Source organism: Fragaria vesca, linkage group LG7 (genome assembly GCF_000184155.1).
Source record: "Fragaria vesca subsp. vesca linkage group LG7, FraVesHawaii_1.0, whole genome shotgun sequence".
Classification (NCBI taxonomy): Eukaryota; Viridiplantae; Streptophyta; class Magnoliopsida; order Rosales; family Rosaceae; genus Fragaria; species Fragaria vesca.
In genome coordinates this window covers 22192150-22208160 of record NC_020497.1, presented here as the reverse complement: position 1 = coordinate 22208160, position 16011 = coordinate 22192150, and the positions used below count along the sequence as shown (strand labels likewise).

The 16011-nt window shown below is 40.1% G+C and overlaps 5 protein-coding genes across 5 annotated transcripts; 3 read left to right on the top strand and 2 right to left on the bottom strand.

The window, feature by feature from the left end:
* The first annotated feature begins 60 nt into the window (after positions 1–60).
* LOC101306688 (probable receptor-like protein kinase At5g24010-like) lies at positions 61–6997 on the top strand. Its single transcript, XM_004309135.1, has 4 exons — positions 61–2659; positions 4972–5233; positions 6326–6393; positions 6895–6997. Exon 1 carries the CDS (start codon positions 61–63, stop codon positions 2548–2550), a length of 2490 nt encoding a protein of 829 aa, XP_004309183.1. The 3' UTR covers positions 2551–2659; positions 4972–5233; positions 6326–6393; positions 6895–6997.
* On the top strand, positions 4280–7173 carry LOC101306393 (deSI-like protein At4g17486-like). The gene is made up of 4 exons (XM_004309134.1): positions 4280–4414; positions 4972–5233; positions 6326–6393; positions 6895–7173. The coding sequence occupies exons 1-4, from the start codon at positions 4280–4282 to the stop codon at positions 7171–7173; spliced, it is 744 nt and encodes a 247-aa protein (XP_004309182.1).
* A 691-nt stretch (positions 7174–7864) lies between these two features.
* On the bottom strand, positions 7865–10239 carry LOC101308815. Its single transcript, XM_004308008.1, has 2 exons — positions 10041–10239; positions 7865–9129 (listed from the first exon to the last, which is right to left on the bottom strand). The coding sequence occupies exon 2, from the start codon at positions 8711–8713 to the stop codon at positions 8069–8071; it is 645 nt and encodes a 214-aa protein (XP_004308056.1). The 5' UTR covers positions 8714–9129; positions 10041–10239; the 3' UTR covers positions 7865–8068.
* An 843-nt stretch (positions 10240–11082) lies between these two features.
* On the top strand, positions 11083–12385 carry LOC101308517 (putative septum site-determining protein minD homolog, chloroplastic-like). The gene has a single exon (XM_004308007.1). The coding sequence runs from the start codon at positions 11103–11105 to the stop codon at positions 12087–12089; it is 987 nt and encodes a 328-aa protein (XP_004308055.1). The 5' UTR covers positions 11083–11102; the 3' UTR covers positions 12090–12385.
* Positions 12386–13175: 790 nt separating this feature from the next.
* LOC101306101 lies at positions 13176–15077 on the bottom strand. Its single transcript, XM_004309133.1, has 4 exons — positions 14806–15077; positions 14584–14668; positions 14163–14213; positions 13176–13255 (listed from the first exon to the last, which is right to left on the bottom strand). The coding sequence occupies exons 1-3, from the start codon at positions 15075–15077 to the stop codon at positions 14175–14177; spliced, it is 396 nt and encodes a 131-aa protein (XP_004309181.1). The 3' UTR covers positions 13176–13255; positions 14163–14174.
* Positions 15078–16011: the final 934 nt, after the last annotated feature.

Here is a 16011-nt window from a genome sequence, read left to right as displayed (position 1 = left end):
TGTCTTCCTACTCTCTTCTTCTCTCTCTCTCTCTCTCTCTCTCTCTCTCTCTCTTCTTCCATGGACAACTTTCACTTTCTCTCTCTAACACTCCTCTCTCTCCTCCACTTCTCAGCCTCCTTCACTCCCTCAGACAACTACCTCCTCAACTGTGGCTCCTCCTCCAATGCCTCCCTCTTCAACCGCGTCTTCCTCGGAGACTCCAATTCCGGGTCGGGTTTTGTCTCCCCCGCCCGGTCCATTTCAGTCACCAACAAAAGTCCACCTCAAACTTCACCCTCCCTTTACAACACAGCAAGAGTTTTCACTACTACTTCAAGCTATAGCTTCAGCATCAAGAAAATCGGAACTCACTTGGTACGTTTTCACTTCTCACCGTTTTCGGCTCAGGGTTTCGATTTGAGGTCGGCTAACTACACCATTTCGGTTAACCTGCTTGTTATTTTTACTCATGCACATGTAAATGGAACAGTGATAAGAGAATATATAATTAAATCCGAGACCAATGTGCTTGAGATTGTGTTTAGTCCTTTGGGAAATTCGGGTTTCGGTTATGTGAATGCAATTGAAGTTTTCACAGCTCCTGATGACCTTATTTTGGACTATGGTGTTAAGTTGGTGAGTGACAATGTAGATGAGTACAGAAATCTTTCTTCACAGGTTTTGGAGACTATACATAGGATCAATGTTGGGGGTTCAAATTTGACTCCTTTTAATGACACTTTGTGGAGATTTTGGGTCCCTGATGAGGAGTATCTTGTTCTGAAATCGGCTGCTAAGCGTGCCTCGACTACTCATGTGCCGAATTATCAGAGTGGAGGTGCAACTAGGGAGATTGCGCCGGAGAATGTTTATATGACTGCGCAGGAGATGAATAAGGATAACTCAACTGTAGCTGAGATGTTTAATATTACATGGAAGTTTCCAGTGGCTTTTGGTGGTGCTCCGCATTTAGTTAGGCTGCATTTCTGTGATATTGTAAGCAAATCGCTAAACTTGCTGTACTTTGATGTGTATATCAATGGATATGCTGCATACCGGGATGTTGATCTATCGGTGATGGCATCCAACGAGCTTGCGTCTCCTGTCTATATTGATTTTGTTGTGGATTCAGATGATTCGGGGGTGATAGAAGTCAGTGTTGGTCCTTCTGATATCAGTAGTCCTATGAGGAGTAATGCAATATTGAATGGGGCAGAGATCATGAGAATGGTGAATGTGTCCAATTTACATGCGCAAAATGTGTCTACTGCTTCTAAGAAGAAAAACATATGGATTTGGGTGGCTCCAGTTGTTGGAGGAGGCTTTCTTGTTCTGTGTTTGGCAGTGATTGCAGTTTTACTTGCTTTAAAGCGCAAGAAAACGAAGAAGAAACTACAAACCAGACCTTCAGAAAGTGCGAATTGGACACCATTAAGGGTATATGGGGGTAGTTCACATAGTAGAATGTCTGAGAGGACAGCACTTGCATCTCCGGGCGCAAATGGATACTATTGCTTGAAAATCCCTTTTGCTGAATTACAAGCAGCAACAAATAACTTCGATAAGAAGCTAATTGTTGGTTCTGGTGGTTTTGGAATGGTTTACAAAGCAGTCCTGAGGAACAATACAAAGGTAGCTGTGAAGAGAGGTGTGCCTGGCTCCAGGCAAGGCCTGCCAGAATTCCAGACTGAAATAACAGTATTGTCCCAAATTCGGCACCAGCATCTTGTATCACTTATGGGATATTGTGAGGAACAGTCAGAAATGATACTGGTTTATGAATATATGGAAAAAGGGCCCTTGAAGAAACATTTGTATGGTTCAGGGCTTCCACCCTTGTCATGGAAGCAACGACTTGAAATATGCATTGGATCAGCAAGAGGCCTTCACTACCTTCATACAGGCTTTGCTCAAGGCATCATACACCGTGACATCAAATCAACTAACATTTTGCTTGATGATAATTATGTGCCTAAGGTGGCTGATTTTGGTCTTTCGAGATCAGGGCCATGTCTTGATGAAACTCATGTAAGTACCGGGGTAAAAGGTAGCTTCGGATATCTTGATCCTGAGTACTTCAGGAGGCAGCAGCTTACTGACAAGTCCGATGTTTACTCGTTCGGTGTTGTGCTCTTTGAAGTGCTTTGCGCTAGGCCTGCTGTTGATCCACTGGTTGAAAGAGAGCAAGTGAACTTAGGTGAATGGGCAATGCAGTGGCAGAAGAAGGGCATGCTTGAAAAAATCATTGATCCCCATCTTGTTGGACACATCAAACCGAGCTCTCTGAAGAAGTTTGGCGAAACAGCAGAGAAATGTTTGGCTGAATATGGTGCTGATAGGCCAACCATTGGTGATGTATTGTGGAATTTAGAGTATGCCCTTCAACTTCAGGAATCTGGGCCACGACAAGAACTGCCCGTAGGCGGTGAGAGTAATGAGCTTCCCACAAACAGTAATCCTCTTGAAGATCCCTCTCCCAGCATAAGAAGATCAGAACATGATGGCATTAGTTCTGAGATCAATACCAGCCAAGTCTTTTCTCAGTTGATGACCAATGATGGCAGATAGCCTTAATTAGGCTTGTCCTGCAATATATAATCAATACTATACAAGAAGTTTAAGGATCACCACTCTCCATATTAGGAGTTGTGTACTACCACTGAGTCAAATCTTAGAGGTATGTTTCTAAAGTATCAAGTGCCTTCACATATTCAATTTTCTTCTGATTGCTCTTAATCTTATATCATGATGTTCGTTATTCAACTGCGATGAATTTCTCAGATGTCTCTCCCTATCTTAATGATGTATGTAACTAAGAGTACATAAACTGCTAATGTTTGCTACTTTTCATTTATGTGTTTTCCATTTTTCAAGCTCCAGTTCAAACCAAAGAAGCCTATATTCATTGAATCTCATAAATCATACACATGGTGACAATGAGTCATCGGAAGCTTTCATATTTTCAGAAATGGAAATGTTCTAGCTGGCAAAGCTAGCTGTTCTGAACTAAAAGCAACCATCTTGTACTCAAACTTTAGATCTATTCTTCTGACTTTCTCTTTTTCCTTAATAAATTGGGATTGGAGAGTTCTCCAGTCCCTGTTCTAGCCAAAAAAAAAAAAAGAACAATAAATTTAAAATGAGTGAGAAGCAAATGCATAACCACATCCACAAGAAATGGGTCCAAACTTTATAGGTGATTCTTTACAGAAGTGTCAACTAGCAATGATCTGGTGAAGCATTTCATGTCTTTAATGTCTTACATGATGCATTTGGTAGCTGAAACACTACCAATCTGTATAAGGATCTGGTGAGAATGAGATTGTGGGAGCTGGTATCCCTACTCAAAAAAGTGGGTTCTTTTAATCACTTTTTGGGTCATCATTGGTTACCATCGATGTAAAAAAGTGTTGTCGATCCCTTTTTTACTATCTACAGTCACACAATGGCTCGAGTAACATTGTGTGTGAATGACTTGTAAGAATGTCAACGACATAAGAATAGAGTGCAAATTTCAATTCCTTAATATGAACGAGATAATTAGTTAGGCGCCTATCTAAATCTAAAGTTTTTTATATGATTAAGAAATACATAATAAGTAGTTTGAAGTTAAAGTCCAACTTAATTAATGATTAGTTGGCAATTAGAATACAAGAACAAGCATCATCATCGTTTACCATTCCTAGTTTTGACTCTCTCCCAAGAACAAGTCATGACGTGGAATCCTTCAAAACGACGCCGGATGCTTCACTCTGTCGCAAAGCTACCGACGTCGACGAGGGGTAGAATGGTAATCCAGACAGTCTGCCCAAACCGTTGATAATTCGCGCGGCGTGACACGTAGGTCCACACATCCAACTTGGAACTAATCATCAACCCCATTCACGGCCAGCTGTCCTAATGTCTGCCACTCCCGTAATTCCCCAAAACTTTCGGGGCTTATTTTCGTTCCCGAAATGCCCCTCAAAAAAGCGAGAAAAGGCCAAAAAGACCACGATGATTCGGTGTTTGAAAACTACCAGAATCAGTTGTGCTCTTATTTCAAAATTGAAAGACTGAGAGAGAGAGAGAGAGAGAGAGAGAGAGAGAGAGAGAGAGAGAGAAGAGAGAAGAGTCTGAGAAATTGAGAGAATCGAGGAGGGAATATTCCGATCAAGGAAACCGGAGAATCGCCGAGAGAGCGGCGGAGGCGCGAAGTGGATTAGTTCGAGAGGTGGAGAAGGAGAGGTGTTAGGGTTAGGGTTTGTGATTTTGGATTGGATTTTGGGGTTAGGGTTTGTGATTGCGGCGAGGAAAGATGGCGGAGGTGGTGCTGCATATATACGATGTGACGAATAGTGGATCGGAGAAGACGAACAGCACCATTATGCAGATCAACAAGATCTTTAAGGACGGTATTGGCCTCGGCGGCATCTTCCACAGCGCCGTTCAGGTCTCTCTTCCTCTCTGTGTGTATTTTTCTCTAGGAGTATTATAGACTTGTAGAGATCTAGGGTTTTCGAGCTTTCGGTTTAGGTTCACTGTGATTCGGTGTGATTATGTGTTCATTTTGATTGTAGAGATGACCTGTGGTGTTGACTTTTGATTGACAGCTCGTATGTGTTGCTAATTGTTAGTTTGCTAATTGGATTTGGTCTTGGTTGTACATTTTGCTTTTAAGTTGTTTGTGAATTTCGCAATTTACTGTTTTGAGTTAGCGGAATTAGTGTTTCACAGTGTGGTGGATGCGGAATGCCTTTGCTAGAACTGTTCTTTTCGGTTTGAATTGTGCACTAAGAAGCGCTAGGGATCTATATCATGACACTGTTTAGAGTTTGGGCTGTTTTTTTTTTGGCTATTAAGAGGGTTCAGCTTCATCAGAAGATTCCTATAGTTCGCCGTAGTTCATGCATTCATTTGGTTTCTGAATGACTACAGTATTGCAGTCCTTGATGGTATCTTCTTTATTGGCACAAGGTCTAATATGATTGTTGTTACTGTATATGACAGGTTTATGGAGAAGATGAATGGTCATTTGGGTTTTGTGAACAAGGAAGTGGTGTTTTCAGTTGTCCTTCAGGAAAAAATCCAATGTACACGTATCGCGAATCCATCGTCCTTGGGACAACAGATTGTTCAATCTTTAAGGTCAATCAAATCTTGAGGGAGCTTAGTAGAGAGTGGCCTGGGTATACTTATGACTTGTTATCAAAAAATTGCAACCACTTCTGTGATGAGCTATGCGAAAGACTTGGGGTGCCAAAGCTTCCAGGTAATATTATTGTTTGACTGTGTTGTTTACAAGTCATTCTCGAGCTTGAATGATTATGCTATGCAACTCAGGGATTACTTAACTGACAATAAGTAAAAGGCTCAGTGAGTTGTCCATGTACGTGTTGATTGCCCTGATAAGTGTGTGTGTGTGTGTGTGTGGTATTGATTAATTTGATGACGTTTAAGAAATGATGTTAAGGTGGCTTCCCTTGTTGGCAAATTAGCCACTAATATGCAAATCGGTCATATTTATGCTACTGATTTTGGATAGCTATAGATAGTTGCGTCTGGACCTGTTGCTTGAATAGGGAGTCGCTAAGATTATTTTCGTAGCCAATCCTTGTGTACTGTGGGATGAATTTAAAACAATACTATAATTTTAATCCCACATTGTTATTGTTTTCTGGCAAGTCTATTTTGTTGGATTCATGTTAAGAATGGTTTTTATTTGATATCCAGAGCAGTGCTCATGCCACCCTTCAAACTTGTTTCCTTGATCACCCTCTGTGGCCACCATCGAGTACAGCAAATTTGGGGAAATGATCAATTTGATGGTTTTTTCTATTTTGCATTTTCTTTTTCATCCATGTAGTGAACTTGATGGTACAAAATTCAGATGATGATACTTTTAAGATGTTTTTTTTATGTGTTTTCAAAGTCATTACATAATCTTTGTCTTTAGTCATTTATTGGTGGGTGGTGCGCAGCCAGGGGGCTCCATGACAACCATGCCAGTATGTTTTCTTCTGTCCACATTTCTTTGAGAAAGTGTCCTCTATCATGAGGATACATATTTTCACTACTGTTATAATTTTTCTTGATTTTTTGAAAAGTGTCTTGTTCGGGTTTGATTCTTTACATGCCTTGTCTTGGAACTACACTGTTAAAGTGCATACATGTGCCTCGCTTCCCTATACTTTGTAATTAATTATGTATTTGAACCTTCTTGCTACATATTGATTAGGCATTTCCATAATATGCTGTTAAGATGAGTGTCTGGTTGTTGTTGTAGTGCTGTTATGCCTTTGCATGTGAAAAATGGATGCTTTTAAATTATTGTGGCACCTGGTCTTATAGCTTTTATTCACAGGCTGGGTTAATCGCTTTGCACATGCCGGTGATGCTGCAATGGAAGTAGCAGGAAACACAGCAGTTCGAGTGAGTTATCTTCTGTTGAATGCATAATCCGGGGTGTTCAGCTAGATTTTGTCATTGCTGATATTATCTCTGTTTCAATCTGGTTATTTCAATCTGATTATCATTGCGGGATGCTTGTTTTTAAGTTTGATTTTCAGTGCCCATGGTGGTAGCATGTGCACAGTGCATACATTGATGAAATTTTTGAAGTTTGCAGAATTGTTTGATTTGGCCTCATTTTGGATATTATGATGCCTATCCTCACATTTCATTTTTAATGAAATGTGGAGTACTATTGTAACTTATTACTAATATGGTCATCATAGTTAAACTCTTGCTATTAAGGTATATGCTCTTTGTGAATTTGCTTACACTTGTGTGGCCCATTCTTTGTTCTTTGCTTTGGCCTATACATAATTGATGGTTTGCATAACTAAGTGTGGGTTCTTGTCATTTACTCAATGTTACTATATACTTTGTTGCTTTATCGCATTTTTAGTCTGACAGTTTCATGGTTTGCAGTTGAAACAAGCAAAGACAGAGATTGTATCGGCGAGCAAAGTTGCTTATCGTTTCCTTGTTGGCGTCACTAACAACATAGGTTCTCCTGAAGCCTCTGGAAATTCAAATAGAGGAGCCCCTAGATTGCAAGGAGCTTGGTTCAAAAACCTAATCACTACAGGAGCCAAACCGTCTAGTAGTTCTGAATATGATAGTGAAGAGAATGCTCTTAGGCCGCAACAGCAGACAGCTTCTGATTTGCCGCTGCCACAACCTTCTCAACCATTGCACAATGGTTAGGTTTTGTAATCTCATGTTTGCAACATGTACTAGCTCATGTTTGCAACATGTACTAGTTGAATTTGTGCAAAAGGCCATTCATGTTGTAATTGTGTATCAGTAAAAGATTTATTTTGTTGTTGAACTGGATTTGCCCATCAGTTCCCCAGAAAACTGCAATATATTCAATTGATTGTCCAAGCTTGTAGTTGCTTATAATGCGAAGTTGATTTCATTGGTTCTCCTGTGTTTTTTCTTCTTCTTTTTCCGGCTGATATGGTTCTGTCTTTGAGTTTTCACATCTTTTGACAGAGTTCCTCAATTCCTCGGTAGATGTTGTATCTTATTTGCTTTTGATTCAACCATGAGGACACTTCTGCCGACCGATGTTCATTGGCACATTTGATTTTGCTTTCGAAATATTGAGAACTTCGTCCGGTTAGAACATGCAAGGCAATAGCCTCAGCAAAGGAGAAGTCTACACGACGACTTCGTGATGAGAGTTGGCATATGTTGGAGAAAGTATTGCACGCCAATATATTACTCTTCTTTTCAAAAGAGGAAGTAAATGCTTGGACCTCTCAAAATTACATTCCCATATATGGGTGTCATAATGGAATCCGGTGACATTCATATTCACAGCATTTTGTTCCAGTAAAGATCCTTGAAAACCACATTGTTTCACCTCACAAAGAAACAAGAGTAATGATTTAGTGCTGCTCTTGGAACTGTGCAGCCTCCGAGAAATTATAAAAAGAAAATTAAGAGCGCATGGCTCTGATACATTGATCAAACTGAGGAAGAGTTGGTGTATCTCATGAAAGCAAACATTCGCAAGATTATATACAGAACATTATTATTGGTAATACAACCCATGCTAGTTTACAATAACATGAACATTTGACTCAGATGTCATCTACCGTCTTAGCATTCCATCAAGCACAATTGTGCCTTCATGTGAATCCTCTGCAATCTGGAGAGATGAAACAGCCTGTGCCGCGAAGAGATCAGCAGCAAATCCTGTTGGCACCCAACCTGCTTCCTGGCAAAATGAAGAACTGTGGTAATCCCTTCCATAAGGCCCAGTAGAGAACGACCATTCACTGTTCCCCAAACCACCCCACTTGAACCCTGATCTGTAAGCATTAGATCCCCACCCCATCCCTTCAAGTGAACACCTTGCGGAATCCTGATAAGGATAGCAAGCCCTGGCTCCACCCATAAACAAGTCAATATCACCTGGACAATCCCAGGACATGAGCACTTCATCTTTGTTCAAAACTATTTCACACCTGTCATCAGAGTCATCATCCCCTAGAACATGCAGGGCAACAGCCTCGGCAATTGCAGCACCCTCTTCATCAAGCCTTTGTTGCTCTTCTTTCTTCTTTTGTTTTTTCTTTTCTAGTTCAGAGATGATGGCAGCTGAAGTAGCAAGAGCTTTCTCCAAGCGTCTCTTCTTTTTCTCAGCCTGTTTCTGACGATCCAACTCATCCTTCACCTGCTTCTTCTTAACTTTTCTCATAACAGGTTGCACTTTATTACACTCCATTTTATCCATTGAGACTAACAACCTCTAAACAGCTCACTTTGTTATAACTTACTTTGAAATTCCTCTAAAGTGTATACATTTTCCCTATAACTATGTCCCCTTAGTTTTCTATATTTCTAAATAAAATTCAATTAATTTTCTTGTTGAAAACTAATATACTACTATGATCCTCACAACTACACCCACTCAGGTCTGTAAGAATACCTCATTTTGCGTACGATGCAATCCCAGACAGAAACAACAGGAGACAACTGAAGGGCAAATTGATACGCATTCACAGATCCACCCCTTGGCATCATTCTTCCTAATTTCCCACAACCTTTGCATTTTCCCATGGTCATCATACTAAAAGAACTGATCATCAAATGCCAACTATTGAAGCAATAATAACAATCAGCTCAAAACCGCTCACATGGCCTTCCTCACTGCAGAAAAAAAGATAAAGACGGTCAACATGGGTTATCAGCAAGGTGAAACATCTCAACCTCTATTGTAGTTGTCACCTCAGTACATATGTCTAATTGTACAAATAAGTCCAACACATCAATAGATCTCCAATAATTCTTCATATCTCACAACAGCTACAATCACACAAAACTAATTAACACTCATAACTTCAAAAATCACTTATAAACAAATTTCAACCCAACTTGATTGAATACCATGAATTCAGTTATGCGCGCACACACTTGATAAAAAGGAATCCACAATATAGACAACACAAGCCACCAAAATAACACCTAGATTATCCAGGTCCAGTAGAGAGATCTCTCAAACAAGTCAGATCTAATACCGAACTCATCAAAACTTCCACAAATCACTGAACCAGTGAGTCAACTCTGAACACAACCTCTATATCCCCAAGGTCCTAAAGATAAAAATCTGAATCATAAACAACAAAACTAGATCAATCCAAATCTGAATCATAAACAACAAAACTAGATCAATCCAATCTCCTTGACAAAACAATACCAACTCGATACAGCCAAAGTTCCAAATCAATAACTGCACAAAAATAGAGAATAAAAACTTCATGCAATTTTAAGCCAACTGATTCAACTTTCATTCAATTTCAACACAAAACGTCGCATCTAGTTTGCTCAATTCAATACACAACCAACCAGATCTGTACACCAAAAACTGAGTTCATCACAAACCAAACGCGTAGCCGCGTCATCTAAACAGCTCCAAATTCAACAATCACAAACCTATCGGATCCAATCACCGATCAACCTAACCACACAAATCTAATCCTAAATCCAATAATCCGATATACAAATCACAAATCAAAATCAAACGAAATTGAAAAACCGAGAGAAAGTTCAAGAAAGCGAACCGGAATTAGACAAAAGGTGGAAGCGAACGCCGGGATCTGAAGCTCATCCGCCGGAATTCGAACTCCGAAGTCAGATCGGAATTAGTTGAATCTCTAGAGAGAGAGAGAGTTGTTGAGGAGTTGTGGAAGAAGAAGAGAAAAGGAGAAGAAACTGAAAATTTCGTAACAGAGAAATAACCGAACCCCAGGAGAGTGATCGTCCGCGTCGCCAGTCGGAACGCGACGCGTGGCGAGGGATTGAAATAGTAAATCTAGAATATCTGACTTTTCGCGCTTTCCCTGAGAATATATCTACTTGTTTTTTATTCAACGGCTGGGATTATAGATCTGGGAAAGGTTGGATTGTAATAGCCGTCTACTTGTATAGTGTAGGTGGAAGGGGATAAGCGGATAACGCTTCGGCGAAGTTCTAACTGGTGCCGGCGAATCTGGGCTTTGGGCCAACATTGTAGGGGTCGAAGCCCAAATTACAACATCCGGAGTTGGCCCCACAGTGATCCTAGGGTAATGTATACAAAAACTAAAATTCTTGTATGTACGACATGTAAGTACGTAATGTAATCTTAGCTATTCATACAACTTATATGTGAGGACCATCATGTATTTGTATTGTATCATCTAATCTTAGTCATTTACAAAAACATGTATAGATACACACCATACACTGAAGATGTTTTATAAAAACTACTTTCTCTAAATGCCTCAAAGATCGACAATGATAAGAACCCACGACTACACAAGCTAGTAATACAATTGATAGATGCAAAGTAATTTGAAGCTCCATACATGCCAACCAAAGGAAGAACGACTATAAGTAAAGAGTAAATCGAAGCCTTCTCATATCATGCTAGAATCCGGAATCACTAAAGTGATCCGTAAATATTTATTTATTTATTACGATTAAAGAAAAAGGAAAAACAACTACCTTGAGCTGAAAAGTGAAAAGGGCAGTGTTCGTTTATCTTGCACATTTCACTCTCAAAGTCTCAGTCTCCTCAAAAAATGGTCTACTTCTTCTCCTAATGATTCCTCCTTAAACTCCAACAAGAGCTATAAGCCGCAATGCTCGCCCTTCACCTCCTCCCCGCCCTCAATCCCAAACCCTCCTTCACCCCAAACCGCGGCGCCGCCGCCCTTAAACCCTTCCGCAACCCCAAAACCCTAAAACCCAACTCCTCCCCCTTCACCGTCCGCTCCCTCCTCCAATACAACCGCAAGCCCCAGCTCTCCGGCGACACCCCCCGCGTCGTCGTCATCACCTCCGGCAAAGGCGGCGTCGGCAAGACCACCACCACCGCCAATGTCGGCCTCTCCCTCGCCCGCTTCGGCTTCTCCGTCGTCGCCATCGACGCCGACGTCGGCCTCCGCAACCTCGACCTCCTCCTCGGCCTCGAGAATCGCGTCAACTACACCGTCGTCGAGGTCCTCAACGGCGACTGCCGCCTCGACCAGGCTCTCGTTCGTGACAAGCGCTGGTCCAACTTCGAATTACTCTGCATTTCCAAGCCCAGATCCAAATTGCCGATGGGATTCGGCGGCAAAGCCCTCGTCTGGGTCGTCGACGCGTTGAAGGCCCGGCCGGAAGGGTCCCCGGACTTCATCCTCATCGACTGCCCGGCCGGCATTGATGCCGGGTTCATCACCGCAATCACTCCGGCCAATGAGGCCGTGCTGGTGACCACACCGGACATTACCAGCTTGCGAGATGCCGACAGAGTCATTGGGCTGCTGGAGTGTGATGGAATTAGGGACATTAAGATGATGGTGAACCGGGTTCGGACTGATATGATCAAAGGGGAGGACATGATGTCTGTGCTGGACGTGCAGGAGATGCTGGGATTGTCGTTGTTGGGGATGATTCCGGAGGACACGGAGGTGATTCGGAGTACTAATAGAGGGTACCCTCTGGTTTTGAATAGGCCACCCACATTGGCTGGACTGGCTTTTGAGCAGGCGGCGTGGAGGCTTGTTGAGCAGGACACTATGAAGGCTGTCATGGTTGAGGAAGAGCCTAAGAAACGCAGCTTCTTCTCATTTTTCGGAGGGTGAAGACTAGAGTCTTGCCCTGTTCGAAGTGATACTGATCCGAAGTTGGCTAGTTTTCTTTTGGTTGAGTGAGTTTATCTGCAGATGAAATTGTTCATGATTAGGGAGTGAGAAGTTGTGTACAGAGTCAGAGAGTAAAGTTCGTTTTTTCTTCTTGAATTCAATTCTATGTTGTCTTTCTCTAGTCTCTGTTGGCTTGGCTTAGATTTAGTGGGTTCATTTTTTGTGGTTATTTGTTCAAGTATAATGTGCTGTATTTACTCGAATGAGAAACAATGAGAATTGGTACCTGTCTGTTGAACTCTATGGACTGAAAAGTTCGTGCCTGATCTTTGCATTTCCATTTGATGAATTTGGCTCCTTATGCTTATATCTGTTGATATGCTATAATTCAATACAAAGTTCAATACTTCTGTAATAAGAATATGCATTCATCTAAAGACAACATAAATACAGAAGGTATCCTGGAAGATACGTACCTTGTATGCACTTAGCAACCAAATGAACTTTCAACTTCCTACCCAGTCATTTTCGAGTTTAGTTATCATCTTTCCTTGTCTCTGCACCAAAGTTATTGTGGCGAGAAACAAATTTCCTCATCTCTGCACCAAAGTTACAGTGGAGAGAAACAATATGAAATGTCAGGAAGTACTGATAGTTAATGATATGATTCACATAGGAAGAGGCAAGATTTTCGTTGTGATGAGAAACATTGTACTCAGTGCGGTGGGATACTCACTGCTAGTGAATTGAGGACATTATGAACTCATGGAATCTGTAGAGTGATGTCTACCACTGAGCGCACCCAATGACACTGCAGGAGATTGGAAGGAGAGAGAGAAGCAAATACCAATTAAAGTTTCAGTACATCATTTATCTATATGACAAATACAAGTACATAACAGCAAAAGATAAAGTACAGTATTTTGTTTAATAAGTCGCATCAAAATGCACAACAAAGCATTCAGTAATCACTACATACCAGTGTACTGCCACCCTTTAAATTTGGCCTGATTGATGATGCACTCCATTCGTTAGAACCTGCAGTTCCATAAGTTCTTATCTTATAGCCACTGCAACCTTTTTCCAGTGGAAAATGCCTTAGATGGCTCAAAGTGTCTGATCCTATTGCTTGCTTTCCATCGGTCAGCAAGGAATATGCACCCTGACTGTGGAAAACCGAAGTATTTTAATTACAACATACTGCACAGCTTGTATGGTAAGCAAAAGTACATTGAATAACCAATTAGTACAAAGTGTATAACATAATTTGAAGTTCATTAGAGAACTTTTTTCATGAGAATGCATTTACAGGAAATTGAGTAAATAACTATTAAGGAATCATATAAAGGATAAACAAACGCTAGAAGCTGAGATGGATTATGCATCAACTTAAGCAAATCTCATTATTTTTCTTGGTATACAATTTGGTAAGCACACAACACTTCTAGAATGCCTACAACCGTTTGCACCAGAATTTAAAAATAGTAGAGCAATGCACCAATCCCATGACCTCCCACCCTGATTAGATTCAGGAATTTATGAAAAGTAGATAAACTGCTTCATCGTCTTGGAAAATATCAACATTCTCCCGATGCAGATTTGTTACGACAGCTATACAAGGTGATAATTCCAGGAAGCAACCATCATATTCATCAGCCTATACACAAACATTTTCGCAAGATCGCAAACTAAGCAAATCTCCTACATTCTACTGAAGCAAAAGACAAGAGGAGACTAACCAACCTATTTAACATTGCCAACAAGATACTCAGATAACATTAAAAAAAACAGTTCAGATAACAATTTCAAAATCTAATGAATTCAGGACTAAAACTATATCAACTACAACTTTCTAGATTCATCACAGAGGTACAGACAGTTCATAATTTTAGTGCTCCTACTTATACTGCAATTTAAAGTCAAGAATACTAAAATTCATTGTAAAAACATTTGGCTACACTTATCTAATAGGCAGCATATAGATCACCATAAACTTCTATATAAACCCATGTTGACAGTGTAAAGCTAGCATAACTATGATTCACGAGGATAATAGCTTATAATCATTCTCACCATGACTACCGCTTACAGCAATAAGATTGTAACCGATTGTCTTGCTTGTACCTGTCTCAGAAAGTGATTACAATAAGAAACCAAGCAGAACAACAAATGTCGCACACTTGTATAAACAAACCTCTGAACTACTGAAGTACCATATCTCATAACAATAGCTCACTTGGTTATCCTTTAGCATAGCACAGAAGCGCACAATTACCAACACTTCAACTGCTCGGCTAATAAACTAAATATAACCTATCACATTTCCTACCAGCAAAACTCAAAAGAAATTTTCAACATTGCATCTCCAATTGGCAAACCAAAAAGGTAAAGTACTCACACGGCTACTCCAACCGACTTTGCATACCAAATCTCCACACTGTCTTGCGGGATAACACTTGAAACAACAACAGCATCCAGTAATCTTGGCACTCACCTCCTTTGAACATTTGTCACTGAATGGCCTATATGCATCCATGAAGCTACTCCATCCCATATCCGGAGCCGCTAACCTCAAAACCCTACCAAAACACCAAATCAATTAGCCAAAATCCATAAAAACAACTATCATTCCACTAAGAAATCAACTACCACAATTAACTAGAGCAATTTCATGAGCAACTATACTGAGAACTAGGGCTTGAAAATCAAGCTTTACCTGTTTAATTGCGAGCATGGCCAGCGCGGAAGAGTCCAACTCTTCGTTGCTTGAATTCTCCGATTCTCTCGCTCTCTCGGTTTTGAACTTCGTCGAGATCGAGAAGCTTCGACTGTTTTTCCGTCGAGGCCTACACGGATTTTCCGATTGGCTGGGTTCGGAGTGGCCGGAGATCTTGCGGAGAAGTTTCTGGAAGTGAAGGTTTTGGCTTCGCTGTAAATTTGGCGGGAAAATTGAGGGTTTTTGACGGACGGAGTTGCCGGGGATTTCATTTTTCAGTGTAAACGGTGGCGCGTTTGGGGACTAAAATATAACAACGACTTTGGGCCCTGGGCGCTGATTAAGCTTGCGTTTATTAAGGCCCAATTCTCATTGCTGTGATGCCCAATGCTTGATTATTATCTTCCGATTTTCACCTGAAGGAGAAATGAAATAAAAGACTAAAGAAACTTCATGCACCATTTCATGAAAACTGAATCCTATTATTTTCTCAACAACAAAAAAAAATATAAACCACACCAAAATCATGAATTTTGATGAAAATTGTTCTTATGTTCACAATTTTTGACTGAACTGTGACTGAAATCACATATTCTTATGTTCATGTCAAAATTGTACTGTCTTTAAACATTTCTTAGATAGACGAAACTTAAAAATCACAACTCAAATGTTTTCTATAATTTTACAAACTCACACTACTTTCATTTTTTTCTGATTAGATCCTGATTTAAGGATTAAAATCTCCACGATAACCTCGATATTTCCTTGAAATTTCCATTTTTTACAAGCACACTAATATTAATTTTCATATCTTTTTGAAATTTTATATTTAGTTTATTTTTGGTTTAATATACAAGTTTTATATAAAAATTTGGTAAAATTTCCATTAATATTCAATATTTTCTCATATATTTATCAAGATTTCATTTTTTCAAACCATTGATATTTTCAAAATCATCAATATTTTAATCCTTAAAACCAGTTGAAACAATTCGTTGACATGTTCATATACACCCAAGTGTGTAATGACGTGTTCAACTATATAACGTCACATACTCCTTGTAACCAATTTTGATAAAGAAACACTTCCTTTTTTTCGATGAAGATAAAACTAACACTTTCATTTGGGTTTCCTCTTTTAAGAATTAAGACAGGTCATTAAACAATAATCATAAAATTTATAATAATGCTTTAGGTTGTACGTGG

Excerpts from the sequence above, each read along its gene's own strand:
- LOC101306688 (XM_004309135.1), top strand. The coding sequence starts at position 61 with ATGGACAACTTTCACTTTCTCTCTCTAACACTCCTCTCTCTCCTCCAC.
- LOC101306393 (XM_004309134.1), top strand. The coding sequence starts at position 4,280 with ATGGCGGAGGTGGTGCTGCATATATACGATGTGACGAATAGTGGATCG. Across the intron at positions 4,415-4,971 it reads TCTTCCACAGCGCCGTTCAG|GTTTATGGAGAAGATGAATG; the intron begins GTCTCTCTTCCT and ends TGTATATGACAG. Across the intron at positions 6,394-6,894 it reads CAGGAAACACAGCAGTTCGA|TTGAAACAAGCAAAGACAGA; the intron begins GTGAGTTATCTT and ends CATGGTTTGCAG.
- LOC101308815 (XM_004308008.1), bottom strand. The coding sequence starts at position 8,713 with ATGGATAAAATGGAGTGTAATAAAGTGCAACCTGTTATGAGAAAAGTT.
- LOC101308517 (XM_004308007.1), top strand. The coding sequence starts at position 11,103 with ATGCTCGCCCTTCACCTCCTCCCCGCCCTCAATCCCAAACCCTCCTTC.
- LOC101306101 (XM_004309133.1), bottom strand. The coding sequence starts at position 15,077 with ATGAAATCCCCGGCAACTCCGTCCGTCAAAAACCCTCAATTTTCCCGC. Across the intron at positions 14,669-14,805 it reads CCATGCTCGCAATTAAACAG|GGTTTTGAGGTTAGCGGCTC; the intron begins GTAAAGCTTGAT and ends GTGTTTTGGTAG. Across the intron at positions 14,214-14,583 it reads GTGACAAATGTTCAAAGGAG|GTACAAGCAAGACAATCGGT; the intron begins GTGAGTGCCAAG and ends TTTCTGAGACAG.